Source organism: Neopelma chrysocephalum, unplaced genomic scaffold, assembly GCF_003984885.1.
Source record: "Neopelma chrysocephalum unplaced genomic scaffold, ASM398488v2 Primary Assembly neopelma1_121, whole genome shotgun sequence".
Lineage (NCBI taxonomy): Eukaryota > Metazoa > Chordata > Aves > Passeriformes > Pipridae > Neopelma > Neopelma chrysocephalum.
In genome coordinates, this window is record NW_020897783.1 from 2,135,781 (window position 1) to 2,151,425 (window position 15,645).

At 43.3% G+C, this 15,645-nt stretch overlaps 3 protein-coding genes across 3 annotated transcripts in view; 2 read left to right on the forward strand and 1 right to left on the reverse strand.

Moving 5' to 3' along the window:
• The window catches only part of ANKRD27 (ankyrin repeat domain 27), a 54,059-nt gene extending 44,017 nt beyond the window's left edge, over positions 1-10,042 (reverse strand). The window contains exon 1 of the mRNA XM_027697655.1: positions 9,960-10,042. The gene's annotated coding sequence lies outside the window, so the exon portion shown is untranslated. The remainder of the gene's footprint in view (positions 1-9,959) is intronic.
• On the forward strand, positions 26-4,137 carry RGS9BP (regulator of G protein signaling 9 binding protein). The gene has a single exon (XM_027697659.1). The coding sequence runs from the start codon at positions 238-240 to the stop codon at positions 949-951; it is 714 nt and encodes a 237-aa protein (XP_027553460.1). The 5' UTR covers positions 26-237; the 3' UTR covers positions 952-4,137.
• A 63-nt stretch (positions 10,043-10,105) lies between the features above and the next one.
• On the forward strand, positions 10,106-15,085 carry NUDT19 (nudix hydrolase 19). Its single transcript, XM_027697657.1, has 3 exons — positions 10,106-10,795; positions 12,605-12,812; positions 13,861-15,085. Exons 1-3 carry the CDS (start codon positions 10,121-10,123, stop codon positions 14,085-14,087), a joined length of 1,110 nt encoding a protein of 369 aa, XP_027553458.1. The 5' UTR covers positions 10,106-10,120; the 3' UTR covers positions 14,088-15,085.
• The last annotated feature ends 560 nt before the right edge of the window (positions 15,086-15,645 follow it).

Consider the following 15,645-nt stretch of genomic DNA (forward strand, 5'->3'; position numbering starts at 1 on the left):
CCGGGGGCGCTGCGGGCGGCGGGGGCGATGCCGCCCGCCCGGCGGGGCTCCCCGCGGCCCGACCGCGCTCCCGCCGCCGCCTGACCGGCCCGGGGAGAGGGCGCTGGATGCGGGAACGACCCGAAAGCACCGCTTGCCATGAGTGCTGGTAGCGCCCGGCTCGGGCAGCGCCCGCGGCCCGGCACCGGGTAGTCGGGCAGGCAGGCGGGCCGGGGCGGCTCCGGGCGCACCGCGACCATGGTGAAGGAGGAGTGCAAGGCGCTGCTGGACGCGCTCAACAAGGTGACCGCCTGCTACCGGCACATGGTGCTGACCATCGGCGGCACCTCGGACTCCCAGAACCTGCGGGAGGAGCTCAAGAAAACCCGGCAGAAAGCCCAGGAGCTGGCGGTGGCCAACAGGAACAAGCTGACCACGGTCCTGAAGGACAAAACCGTGAGTAAGGAAGATAAAGCCGAGTTCGAGAGGCTATGGGTGATTTTCTCCACGTGCCTAGAGATCCTGGAGATCGACATGAGGAGAGCCCTGGAGCTGGGCCACGAGTTCCCGCTAAACGTCCCCAAAAAGCACCTCATCCAGACGGGAATGAGCGGGGGAACCTCTGGCGTGGCCGCCAGAGCCATGAGCGTCCAGAACATGAAATACGAGGCCGAGCGCAACATAGACGTGATGGATTTGAAAGACCTCGAGAACGAAATCAACCAGGTAGGAGAGATGATGTACGAGATGGAAATGAAGGTCAATGTCCCCCAGTGGACAGTGGAGGCTAAGCAAGACCCAGGGGCTGAACTAAAATCCACCATCAGCGTGGGCGCTTCTTCTATTGGCATGATCTCTGTGGAGGAAAATAAATCCTTCTGCGATATCAGCAAGGTTCTAGCTGGGATTGTGTTCTCTGCTGTGCTCATTATCGCCATTGTCCTGGCAGTGTGTGTGGTTAAACTGTCTTAGGGTGGTTCGAGCTCTGACACGAGTGACCCCCTCCAGGTCTGCTTGGAGTGTTTCATGCCTCACCTTTAAATTCAAAATGTGTCACTTGGATGAGCTGAGAATTTAAACCGAGCACTTGAAAGAACAAGGCAGAACTTTTCGCCTCTCAGTATCCTAAAATGCGCGATTTGCTTCTTCATGCTTTTTGAAGAAAAGGGATGCAAATCAGCCTGCAGAGTAGGATGTCTTCATTTGCTGGACTTGTAACAGTTAACTGAAGTATCAGGGTATTATCACTACTGGCTGTAACAGGGATTTGTCTGCTATTAATAGATCACTATTCTCAGAAGCCTGTATTTTTTGTTGTTTCACTAGGCTCTGGTGTTTGCTGCTGGTCACTGTTTACAGTATTGGAGAGTAACACAAACTTGGAGGTTAACACGGGTCTGACCAAGCGGATAGAATACTTTTTTTTCCCCCATCAAATACACAAAATATTGTTTCGGTGGAAGAAAGGGGTAAGGATGAAAACCCCAATAAAAGAACGTGACCAACCTCTGTTCTTGATAAGTTAATGTTTGGGGAGAGGGGAGAAAACAGAACAAGCAATGTTTGTTGATTTAGACCGGATTGTATAGAACCCAGTTGCATGAATTGGCACAGCACATGTGAATGACTAATCGCTTTCAAATCCAGAGAGAAAAATGGGAGAGCTGCATGTTCAGAAAAATACTAGCAAGCCTTGTGGTTCTCATTCACATTTACCACAATTTTATCTTTCCCTGCAGAAAGGCCGATTCTTGCCACTGGTTCGAATTTTTCTTTCTGTAGCAGCAGTTTGCACTTTACAATTGATTAACTATGAAAACAGGAGAAATTAATGTACCCACAGCAGACACAGTAACATTTAAAAATAGATTTTAGCAAACAACAATCAGATTCAGTTAAAGCAGACCCTTCCAATAGGATCCCCTCTCCTGTTGAGAGGCAGGGACTGATGCTTGTATGGGTACTGCCATATTTCTGCAAGCTCCCAGATTCTTTGCAGAAATCTAGACAAAGCTAAAAATGTGTCTCAGTTTTATATCTCATTCATGTCTGATTAATCATCTGGGAAACAGGAAGCCTCTAGGATTGATCCCATTTGATACACTGCAATTTTGGGAAGTAAATGCAACAGCATAAAACTTTCCAGCGCTTCCCTATAAAATTGTAAACGTTTAAATGTAAAGTTGGGGGGACAGACACTAACTTTGTAGAGAAGCTTCATAATGTCTTGTAGAAGGACTGTGTGTTATGGTTATTTATTAGATAACTTACAGAAGTATCTTCTATTACTGTGAACACACACTATCTGTTCAGGAATGCTTGGTACATGCAGTACAGTGCCATAGGTGTATGAGGCACTCCACAGCCAAATATAAAGACCCCATAATATTGGGGGTTTAATAAGTCATTCTTCATTGCTTATTATAGACATATTATCAAAATAATAATCAGACATGCTTTGTGAAGTTACTAGACAAGAGTCTTCATGCTTGTTAAATAAAACTGACAACACTCATATAAACACCTAATATTTTTGAGTTAAGAACAAAACATACTTTGAAAAACTGCAGCAAACAGTTTATTCTTTAAAACTTAGGAGAACTGGATTTGGGAGAAAAAAAGTGTATTTGAATCTGGTCACTTGTAGGTGAGAAAAAAAATAGTAAGCAGAGGCCTGAATTAAAAGCTATAGACTATCCTTACGTTGAAGGATAACGTGAGTTCTGCACACTTATCCATTCTAACTCCATTCTCTTGGGAATTCACAGTGTTACAAGACAACTCCACATTCCTTTGTCGTGTTTCACTCATTCCATGTTTTATATGTAGTTAATCTATGTTCATAGAGATCCCTGACAGCTTTCTAACAAAGTCAAGTCTGTATTGGTGCTACAGCTCCAGCCTGCCTAGACAAGGTGTAATTCCTGTGTGTTCATTTAAATAATGATCTCCTTGACAATCACAGTGAGTAAACATATTTAAGGAAAATGCAGCAAAAGCTGCAAGAGAATGTACAGATTTGGACTGCCACCACTAGTCACTAAGGATCTGGGGTATTTTCACTCTTTGCGCTCTCCTCTTGCTTAGTTCACAGGAAGGTGGATAAGCAGTTGCGCTCTATTCTGTGCTGCTTCAAAACTTCATGTACCTTGGGAAATCAGATCGTTTAACCACATGTTTTCAAAACCCAAGTAATGCAAGTGTGGTTTCTGGTGGATAAATAAATGGTAACACTGACAGCATTCATTATCTTGTATCTCGGTATCTCCTACACACTTAACCATAGATAAACAGTTTATCCATGGTTAGTTGTGCAGAAGAATTTTTAAGAATAGGCAATGTCATCCTCTAAAGCAAGCCTCAGTGAGTTGGTAAATTGGAAGTTTTCAGTCCATTGCATTTTTTCAATTTCGACTTTTTGCTACAGGACTTGAATTCATATAAGTGGCCTATAAATATATGTCTTGCTTTATTATGAATAGGCACACAATTAGAACTTAAAGGACAGGCCTTGGAAAATGAATTTTCAAATCATAAGACAAAACACAGATGCAGATTTATTCATCATTAGTGTGTTCCTAAAAATCTCATATTTAGACTATCTGAATGGAATTCTAAGAGAAAATTGGCACTGCTGACATCGATAATGTTCCTGCCACTCATCTCCTACACTTGATACAAATGTTCGTTCCATGTGACACAGTTCTGGCACAACAGTGCATAAACCCAAAACAAATGAAACCACCACTGCCCAAAAGTACTGAGGCTTCTTTTAAATTAAGAAATAGAGATGCAGATTTGCAGTCTTAATTTTTTCCTCCTACCAGAATGCAACAGAAAGGAGACTGGAAGTGCTATTTTGTAAGTGAAAAATGGGAATTGATACTTCAAAATACTCTATATTTAAACAGCATGATGAAAAAGCACATACTCTTCATGCTGATCAGTGAGACTGTAATTGTAGTACAAAAGAAGATGGTTATTCATTAACTTCAGTGTTGATCTACACACATTAAATTTGCTGTATACTGAAATCTTATTCCTAACTTGAATTCTACTGGTTTTGCCTGTGCATGGGTGGTATTTTCTACACTTTGAATAATGCAAACCTGTTACTGTCACTATTTATTTAAAAATAAAGTACCTCCTTATAACTTACTGGTTGGCTTGCAGCAGTAATTCAAACCCAACCAAACTGGTTGGACTGAGTCCAGAGGATCAGAGGGATCCCAAGATCAGAGGAATGGAGCAGCTCTGCTATGAGGAAAGCTGAGAGGATTGGGATTGTTCAGCCTGGAAAAGGGAAGGCTCTGGGGTGACCTAATTGTGGCTTTTCAGTGCCTGAAGGGAGCCTGCAAGGAAGATGGAGAGACACTATTGACAAAGGCCTGGAGTGAAAGGACAAGAGGGAATGGCTTCACAGTGACAGAGAGCAAGGTTAGATTAGATATTAGGAAAAAATTTTTCCCTGTGAGGGTGGTGAGGCCCTGGCACAGGTTGCCCAGAGAAGCTGTGGCTGCCCCATCCCTGGAAGTGTTCAAGGCTGGACAGGGCTTAGAATCACAGAATCAACTGGGTTGGAAAAGACCTCTGAGTTCATCACATCCAACCCTTGATCCAACACCGCCATGGTTACTAGGCCATGGCTTGGAGCAACCTGGGATAGTGGAAGGTGTCCCTGCCCATGGCAGGGGGTGGAATGAGATCTTTAAGGTCCCTTCCAACCCAAACTATTCTGTATTTCTATGAAAACGTGGAATATTAGCACAGCTTGTCAGCAAGCTCTTAGAAACTAAAGTTCCTATTTCAGCCACAGTAATAAAACAGTACTAAACCCTCTCATTAACAGTTTTCTTAACATAAACACACCCTTCTCAAGCTCATAAAGTTGAATATAGTGATGTACCTTAATTTATACTGCAAGGGAATCAGCAGTGTGAAAAGTCAGGAAATCTCTGCCTTAGGAAACAGCTACAATAACATTCAGGCTAACAGATGACGCTGCCTTCAGCACTGCTTGCTCAGTGGTAAGTACAGAACCATTGGCTTGGACAATTGAAAACCAGGGAACATATTAGACCAGAACAACGGATTAAATTCTCCTTGTGTTAGGATCCAAATTGTCCCTTTCAGCCAGCAAAGCTGGCATTTACTTTAGCAAAAAATACACACAATTTAAGGAGTGTGAAATTTGGTCCTGCAGTATTGATAGCAACAACGATCAACAGTTGTATCACACTATCAGAACTGAGTCTGTTAAATGCAAAAAATTGTAATTTCATTCCAGGATTTCCAGTCTATCACCATAAAAACCCTTTACATTGTTTTTCAGTTTACTAACCAAAGGAAGACAGAACCATAATTAAAGTGATTCTCCTTATGTGGAAACAATGTAACATCAAACTTCTGCACTATGAAAATAAAATTAGATTCACAATTCTTCATGTAAATATGACAGTATTTTTTACAGTAATGCAATTATTTAAAACTGCACTAGATGACTGATGTAATTATCTTTCGGATTAAAAGTTAAACACGTGCTTATTGTTTGTAGTCCAAGAAGGCTGGTTATGGGCTTGCTTTTCCTTCTCTTGGAAGGTTTCTATTGTTTATGTACACCTTCCAGAAATACCTTCTATTAAAGTGCTAATGGAACTCCTAGTCAACATATTTACCCTTCACAGATTTTCATTATGTAAAAAGTCATCCAGTAAGACCAGTGGATTACAGATCTCTAAGTGCTTTCTCTCAATACGATTATATAAGTCTTTTAATGCAGGAAGAGATCTGGACAAAATAGTCGTCTACACGTGAGCAGCATTTGCTATGGTAAATGTACAATAAAAGTGGGATTAGAAAGGAATGTCTTTCACATAAAATTGTCTGCATGTGTTTATGGAAAGGCAAAAAAAGGAAGGAGATGGATGTATGTAGTAAATATGTTAGCAAAGTTTGCTTTTTGTTAAATCCAACAGCACCCCAATGTTAAGCTACAGCTTCTCTATAAAAAGGGAGTATCTTATGTCCAGTGGGACAAAGAATATAAAATATCCCTGAGTGGAACTGACCATCCATTCTTTGATTAACTCAGTACAGAGTAAGAGTAAAATTATTTTGATTTGATACACATTGATACCAATTTTACAAAAGACAAGCCTTTTTTCTCTCTCGGTTTCACACTACAAGGGACTTTTTTCTGGAAAAAGGCAGTCCCACTAGGCTGGATTCCATCATCCATCCTGACAGCTTTCTGCTGGAATGCAGCTTCATTAGCTACCACTGATGAAACCTGTGGAAAGGTGAAAAGTCACATGGCATTTAACCAGCATCAAGGCTCTCGTGGATCTCCTCAGCCAGCCAAGCACAAGGGATTCATGCTGGAAGCAATGTGACTGAAAGCCACATCAGCAAACACAAATTCCATCACAGCATCTCTGAAATTCTGCCACCCACAGAGGCCAGTTAGCAAATGCAACTTATGTTTATTGCTCCGTTCCAGCAGTTTGTCAGAATATCTACTATGGTTTTCCCAAAGTGACAGAAATTGACTTTTTGGGCCTCCACAGGGTCAGGTGGGTTCTTTGCTTGGTTTGTTTGTTTTCTTTGTTTGAGTTGTATGTTTTATTTACATTGTATGGCCTGGCATTGTTTATCATGTACTTAATAATAACATCTCCACCAAATCAAACAAACAAACAAATCCTCTCAAAGCTAGTTCTAATTCAACCGCACAGAAATGGAAGTCACAATCATAATATAAATATGGTCTGTCATTTTGATAATTTTTCCACTGTGCTTTAAATTATCACTGGAGTCTACACTCACTCAGGTCTGTCTCACACACATGTTCAATGAACATACACAGTTGAACCCCTTGATGTGTCACAGCACTAAGGAATTACATAGCCAAAAACATGGCTTTAAAAATCACGGGGTCTTTTGTAAGAACAGTAAACATCAGATCTTACAGTCATCTATAACTGTCTTAGGGAAAGAAAATTCAAATGCAATTTCTTTGTACGATCCAGAAGAATCTATACGTAAATAGCATAAACCTTGGGGGGAAAAAACAAGAAAGGGGGCAATGAGAAAAGACAAAAGAAAATATTTAACTATTTATACTGTATAAAGTGACTGAGGACTACCAGAGACACCAAACATGATACTCCCTTAGCAACTTAATCTAATATGCTAATTGCAGGTGTAACTTGAGTTATAAATACACATTTGAATTCGGGGTCCTAGAGGGAGTGCTCCAAATCATTCCTCATATAAGGCATCACTACTCAGTCTGGCGAGAAATTACATGTGTTAAAACTATTCATGTAATTAAAAGCTGCAGAATTAGAACCATAATTTCCGTTTCCATAAGACACGTAATCCATTATGCGTCTGTTGCAAATAGAACATTTCCAGTTGTTAATACTATCTGTAACCTAGTTTTCTCATCTGCTTTATTTGTTGGAATATAATTTTGTATGAAGGTGGCTGTATTTTTTATTTTCTTTTTAGTCAGTCTTTGTAATGGTAGTATAATCATGAACCTGCATTTCCTAGATTTGACATTTATTCACAATTTGTACTGAAGTAACTGGAGTAGGGAAAAATGTCTGCCTTAACTTGCACTTGGCTATCTTTGAGCCCAAAGGACTGCTTCAGATGCTGAGCACAGTCCTGAACAATGCAGTAAGCACAGCACTGCAGCTCTGCTGACAGCCCTGGTGTTCTCTCTGTGTCTGAGGTTGCAAACAGCAGCCTACGTGCAGCCACACATTCCACTTCCACTCCCCTGCACGAATGCCCATGAAATCAGACCCGCTAGATTTAATACCAGTGGATACCAATGAAACCAGAGGAATGGGCCACCACATTCATCAGAAGGATGGAGCACCTCTCCTGCAAGGAAAGGCTTAGAGAATTGGGATTGTTCAGCCTGGAGAAGAGAAGCTTTGGGGTGACCTAATTGCAGCCTTCCAGTGCCTGAAGGGAACCTGCAAGGAAGATGGAGAGACACTATTGACAAAGGCCTGGAGTGAAAGGACAAGAGGGAATGGCTTCAAACTGACAGAGAGCAAGGTTAGATTAGATATTAGGAAGAAATTCCTGGCTGTGAAGGTGGTGAGGCCCTGGCACAGGTTGCCCAGAGAAGCTGTGGCTGCCCCATCCCTGGAAGTGTCCAAGGCCAGGTTGGACGGGGCTTGGAGCAACCTGGGCTAGTGGAAGGTGTCCCTGTCCAGGGCAAGGGGGTGGAAGGTCTTTACGGTCCCTTCCAACCCAAACCATTCTATGATTCTATGACTTGTTTGCCAGGATATTCCTGCTTTGCATACTAGAACTTGTGAGACCTTAAGACTGTCCTAGATAAGAAAAAAAAAATCACAAAAAAAACATTCCACTTAGAAACTTAACATTGCTATTCTCTAGTACCAGATTTTCCTAGATATATTCCAGGGCTATCAGATATTGCATTTTTGCCATAGTAAGACAGTTTTGTGTATGTTCTGGTATTACAGGTGATTTGAAAGTGACACTGTTCATTATTGGTACATGACTACTTCCTACTTAAAATGCCTTTACGCTGAAATGATCAGACTTAATGGACCCTAAATCTTTTTGATCAGCCATCAAGCTCATTGGATGCTAAATCTTGAAAACCCTCAGTAGTTTATTAATATTTCACTAGTAAAGCAGCTTTTAGGCAAAGCACATCCCTAACAAGATGTATACTTAACACAGTAAAATAGTTAACTACACTAGGAATGCAAAAGGCAAACAAATACAAGTAGAACATAATGATTTTAGGTTCAAAATACCCTCTAGTAGGAAACAGGCACACTAGTGGGCCTTGTGATTCCATTGCTAAGACGGTAATCACAGATGAGCAATAAGGATTAAGTTAGTATGAAAAAGGGACACACAAGTTACAAGATGTCATTGGTTTTGTTTGTATATTTGGTGATGAACACAGGAAGGAGAGGGAGGGCAGGCTTGTATATTGTCGGGCCACATGTTTTAGCAACATCAGCAGACTGGCAGCAGGGTGAACTTATGGCCCAGCTGTGCCTGGGTACACAAGTTCAATTTTGGATTTGTCAACTGACATATTCCAGCATCCCACTGATTCAGTTGCTTCTAAACATCCTTTCAGTTCCGGTGACACACATCTCACAGGCATCAAGTACATGCTCACATACAAAATCAAATGGAGAAGTTGTCAGAAGCATGTACAGGTATGTGGGTATTTGCCAAACGCAACCTGGCAAGAGAAGGATTATGGACAGGAGGAGGATTCTCCATGTTACATGCAAACACCATTCTTACATTTCTCAACCTGTGTCATCAGCTTTCTTCTGCTTAAACTCCTTACAAATTAAGAAAAAAATGTTAAATTAACAAAAATAAAATATTTCCTGAAGGTTCAAAGGACTTTTTCCTGGCTTTGCTATCTTGCCTGAATAAATGGGTTTTTTTCAGGTAACAAGGTACTTAAAAACCTCAAAACAGAAGACCTCTGTATAATCATTAACTAAAACTCTACACACTCCTCCCCCTTGAAGCCTACTAGAACATATTCAAACAACTTAGCGCATGCTACGTTTAATTACAGACCTAAAATGACTTTTGTTATCAGCATGGCTTGCTATGGAATTGAGATAAGGAGATTTCTGCGAGGCCAGCTGGCGGGTCAGCAGCGGTATTACGATTACAAATCCGAGTCCTTGGTTTCTGACCCGGGGCTGACTCGTGGGGCTGCAGCTACAGCCCCTCCAGCGGTACTCGGGAAGACTCCGGGCTCCGAGGAAGCTCAGCATTTACGCGTCGTCGCGCTGTCAATACACTCAGGAAGCGCGAGGTATCCCCAGCCGTATTTCCCAAGCGAACCGAAAGCCATCGATACCGCCTCGTTCCTCTCGGCCGTTCTGCCTTAACCCCCCTGCGTTTCCTTAAGCTTTCGCCCTCTGAGGACACACGCTACTTACCGGCTTAGGGCTGATGTGGGCTGAGGCATCCCGGCCGCCGGCCCGCCTCCTCCATCCCTCCCTCCGCGCGGTCCCGCCCCGCTCCCGCGGCTGCAGTGGCTCCTCCGGGAGCGCAGGCGGCGGTGCCGCCCGGCCGCCCCCGCGCCCTCGGCCCGGCCAAGATGAACCCGCGGCTGCGGCACTGGCGGGAGGCGGCCACGCTGCTGCTGGCGGCGGGCTCTCCGGGCCGCCCGCCGCGCTGCCCGCTCGGCCCCTTCGACTACGAGCTGCTGCTGCTGCAGCGGAGCTCCCGCAGCGGCTTCATGCCCGGCGCGCACGTGTTCCCGGGCGGGCTGGTGGAGGCGGCGGATTTCTCGGCCGAGTGGCTGGCGGTGCTGCCCGCCGCGCCGCGCTGCGGGCTGGGCGCCGTGAAGCCGCCGCCGCCCGGCGGGGTCCGCGCCCCGCTGTTCGCCACCGACCGGGAGCGCCTGGGCTCGCCGCTGCCGGGGGAAGTCGCCTTCCGCATCTGCGCTCTCCGGGAGACCTTCGAGGAGGCGGGGATCCTGCTGCTGGTGCCGGGCCGCGGGCCGGCCCCGCCGCTGCCCGCCGAGCGCCTGCCGCCCGCCGCCGAGCTCGGGCGGTGGCGGCGCCGGGTGCAGGAGGACCCGTCCTGCTTCCTGCAGCTGTGCCGGGACCTGGGCTGCGCCCCCAACATCTGGGCGCTGCACGAGTGGAGCAACTGGCTGACGCCCGTGGGCCGCGGCGGCCGCCGCTATGACACGGCGTTCTACCTGTGCTGCCTGGAGGAGCGGCCGCCCCACGCCTCGCAGGACGACCAGGAGGTGACGGCCGTGCTGGTAAGAGGGTCCCCCGCGCCGCGGGGATGGGGATGCCTGGGATGCTTGCACGGTCCGGATGCCTGGGATGCCGCACGGACCGGCCGGGCGGTAGTTCCGATGGGCACGGGCGCTCCTGCCCCCAGAATCACAGAGCCAGTTAAGGCTGGAAAAGATCTCTGAGATCGAGTCCAACCTTTGACCGAACGCCGTCGTGTCAGCTAGACCTTGGCAATAAGTGCTACATCTGATCTGCCTGAACACCTCCAGGGACGGCGACTCCGCCTCTCCCTGGGCAGCTCATTCCAATATTTAATCACCCTTTCTGTGAAGAAATTTCTCCTAATGGCCACCCCAAACTTCCCCTGGCGCAGCTTAAGACTGTTGTCCTATTGCTTCCAGTTCCCTGGGAACAGAGCCCGCCCCCCACCTGGCCCCGCTCCCCTCTCCTGTCGGGGAGTTGCAGAGAGCGAGGAGGTCCCCCTTGAGCCTCCTTTTCTCCAGGCTGAGCCCCCCCAGCTCCCTCAAGGCTCCTCACAGGACAGATCGAACAGTCCATCAAAACCATCCTGATAACGCGCCCTTAAGACGTGGGGAAGGGGAAGGGAGGGGACCCTCTCCCCTGCACCCCTGGAGCTGCCACTGCCCCCTCACCAGAGGTGCGGCTGGAGCAGCTGCTGGGAGAGGGCGTTCTGTGAAGGTCGTTTTACCTGACGTGTTATGGCACAGGATCCGTGTCCCGTCACATCACTTTCACATTGAATTACTGTCTCTTTCAAAGGCGGATGACAAGTATCACTTTTTACACGTTCATTCGTGCAGAGCAGGGAAGGGTTCTCACATGCCCTTAACACAGTATGCTGGGAGAGATCCATGTGGGATGTACAGGTATACTCCAGGGCTGCAAGAGATGCTAGTAATTTCTGTTTTCCAGAGTTAGTTGGAATATTTTAAGTAATATACAAACTTGCTGAAATAGTCTGTTAAAAATTTTGAAGCTTGGGGTTTTTTACCTTTTTTTTTTAATTAAGTGAACAAAAGTAACAAACTTTACAAAGAAACCTCTTTTATGGTCAGTTACATTAGGGTCCTTAAGTTTTTCTAGAATTCTGAAAAGTTTGATAGGAAGTTAGAAGTAGATGAGAAACCAGACAGTTCTGTAAAAGCTTACCTAACAATTTTGGTATCACTGATGCTGCGATATGTAATTTTTTAACAGATTTTCTACAGAAATTCAAAAGTACCTGAGATCTCATCTTCAAAAGAGTTTGTATTTGTTATAATTTTGCTAATAACAGCATAAATGCTCTGCAAATGCTTATGCACACATTTATATTACCAAATTCACCATGTGAGATGAAATCAAGATCATCAATAGTTTAAACATGCAGAATAAGCTTGAATAGCTGGGTGTTCATGCTCTGAAAACAATGCATGTAAGAAGCAGATGTTTAGAGGTACTTTTAAATCTCAAAGCATCAGTAGCAACCTCTGGTGGTGCTGAGTTTAATGTTTTCTGTTGGTTTCAGTAGACTTTTAGTCAGTTCCCTAAAACAAATGTTGGTTTCTAAACCTAGCATGTCTAGGTGTAAAATAAAAACTTATTTATATTGGAAAGAAAGGAGTAACTTTTATAGATGGCTTACATTTTTCAATTTTCAAAATTTCTTTATTGTTATTTTGGTATAGTTTATACACTGGCTTTTTGTGTTTAGAAGATGCTGCAAGCTCTTTTTCTGTAAAGGCTTCCTTGCTAATGATTTTTCAGGTTACTCAGACTTTCTATCTGCCGATGAAACTATTGTTTCAAGGCTTGTTTTCATCTTACAGTGGTCATCACCTCCAGAAGCCATTGAACGCTTTAAGTCTCAAGAAGTATGGTTTCCTCCGCCGCAGTTCTATGAATTTTGTAGGCTCTGCAACTTCTCTTCCCTCAGTGAGTTACACAAGTTCAGCTCTGAGCGAGCTCTGGAGGGCTGTGAGCACTGGATGCCGGTGACGCTGACTGCTTCCGACGGCTCCATCCAGCTGCTGCCAGGTAAGGGAACACCTGGAGGTTCTCTTAAATATACAGCATCTCAAGCCACATGACATAAACCATCCGTGAGGAAAATACTCTTGTAAGTTGTGTTTGTACCGTGTGGTTCCTTGTTTGCTCCAGTTGTGACAGTGGCTGCTGTCAGAGACGAGCCAGGGGGTCACAGACAGCACACTTGTTTCTTACTTATAATGTCATCATCTCACCATTGTCATAATGTTTATTTATGAAGAAATTCTAGCATTTCGGCTTTTTTTAATCTGAAGGATGTATTAAGAACTCCTCCTGTTTAGTCCTTTTCTGTGGGAATTCTAGTTTACTTCAGTTATCCATTTGTCTTTGTAAGGACAAGGGACTCAAGCACAGCTGCATTATCAGTCCTCACAACTGCAGTGACAGGGCACTGCACTAAAAACAGACATTGTCACCTTCCTCCTGCCTTCTCTCCTACTTAAGTCTCTCTCATTTCATAATCATGTACAAGCAGCGTTAAGAGAAGCTGCATGTACTATTTATTATTTTCTGCTTTTTCTGATTGCTTTTCACTAGGCTTTCTCTTTTTTTTTTGTCACAATAGACCTCTAGGATTTCTGTATTTGGGGTCTATTAGGAGTCTTGCACAAAAGTAGTTTGCCTTGATATGGCAAAACACTGTTTTCATTGGCAAAACACTGTTTTCATCAGCAAAACAAAGCTTCTGTTCTAAGTACACTTGAAAAAGCATTTGTCCTGTTCTCCACCTGTTATATAAACTCCTATCTCCCCAGGCTGCAATTATAGCATATTAATACTATCAGGAGCTCTGGAACATTTAAGTCAACACCTCAAATGTGCACTGCAGTTTCACTGATAGATGCTTCTGGAAATTTATGTCTCTAATTTTAAATCTGAAGATGTTTACAGGCAATTTACTTTTGCATTGCAAAATACATTTCCAGTGAGTTTCATGTCCTGATAAATATTTAAAAAATTGCCAGTGTCACTCAGTGAAAAAGCTGAAAAATAAAGTTGACCATCTATAACTAAAACTTTTTTTTTCCACCCCCAGGAGATGAGTTATATCCAGAAGATCCAGATTATACAGGAGAAAAGAAAACAATTATGTCAACAGACAAGAAGGTTGAAGAGCTCATGAAAGAGGGCAGTATATTTCACAGGATAGTAATAAAAAACATCCACAATTATGCTGTCTATGTTAATATTCAAGCAAAATATAAGCATATTAATCCACTGATGATAAACTGTGATAGTTCAGATTACAACAGCAAATTGTAGTATGTGTTTGGTTTAAATCTAGAACAATACATATTCAATGTGGTTTTGGTGCTTTCTAACTGTTGCCAAATAGTCAGGAAAATATGTCTCTGTCCTGCCAAAGCATTTTGTCTGTGTGTGTGTTTGTGTTTTCTGATTTATGTGTACCTAATTCTCTGAGTCTTTGAAACAGTTGTGCCACTGATGAGTCACAAAGGTCCTTTTCTCACTGAAAATTTTAAGTATGTATTTTGTTCAGAACAAGCATGTTTTGAGTTGAAGAATTCTTTTACTATGCTTCCCAGAGTTACCTGTAAGTGCAGTGTGTGTCTACAAATGAATGAAATTTCTCATTCCATATTTGTTGACATCTCCCAGTCTAGTCTTTCTTTCATTTTTGGGAAAAGGAGTATGTGTATGTATATATATAGAGAGAGATTTATTAGCTAAAATACAATTTTTAAAAGAATATTATAAAGTTCATTTTTATATTTGATACACCTAAATTCTTTTTACTAATGGTAATTATACAAAACTTTACAATTTCCAAAGGTAGACATAATTTAAACAAAGTCCTCTATCAGATCAAGTGCATTTATTTTTATTGTTATATTTTTTTATCTTCAAGTTGCTAGCAATTTAAAAAAATAGAAAAATTAAATTTTTTAGCTCCAAAAAGATACCCACAACTTAAGGGAATAATGTTCCTCCTTGGAAACACTCACTTCCATATTCCAGCATCCCACATTTTGCTTCTTAACTACTTTACTAAATATATCTGAGATTTAAGAACTTCAGAGGAAAGACTGCTGCTTAATTTTTTGGTTTGGATTTTTGATTTGTTGGATTTATCTTTTTTTCATGCAATAAGTGGAGTCAGTGAAGCAGTGATGTAAATTCTTTATCTGGAAGAAGAATGAGTGATGACTTGAGATTAGTCAATAAAGTTGTTCAGAAAGCTTTGTTCCAGCTTTTTGTTCTGTGTTTCAATTAAAACTTGCTGCAACATCTTCATTAAATTGGTTTGTAGTATTCATTTGGATTGGGAAAAAAAGTGTGTCTTCTGTCTCAGAACACGCCCAGATTGTTCATTCTGCAGACCTCGTCGAGGTTTGTAAACTTCTGCTGAACACGGACCATGGGAAGCAGAGCACTGTATATAATGTATATTATGCAGTACAATATCTCCTCCCAAATATTCTGGCCAGGTGGGATATTCCCTATTCTCCAGTCGCTGGAGGCTTTGCCTGACTGCCATGACTGTTCAAATACAGGGGGGAGTGCTTTAGGACCCAGGCTTGCCATTTCCCTCGGAATCCTGGGATGCATCTCATCATGTCTCAAGGACTTATCTATGTTCAGGTTTCTCAGATGGTTTTGAACTTTGTCTTCTCCTACAAGGGAAGGTACTTTTTTTCCCCACCCTGATGTTCTGGGACTTGAGAGATGTGGGAAGAGTGACTGCCAGCAGAAACTAAGGCAAAAAAAATTGTCTAATGTCAAAGAAACCCTGTCAGCCTTTTCCATGTGGGTTACCACTGGATCTCCTGTCTGATGGATTGGGGGTGGGGGGTGTACA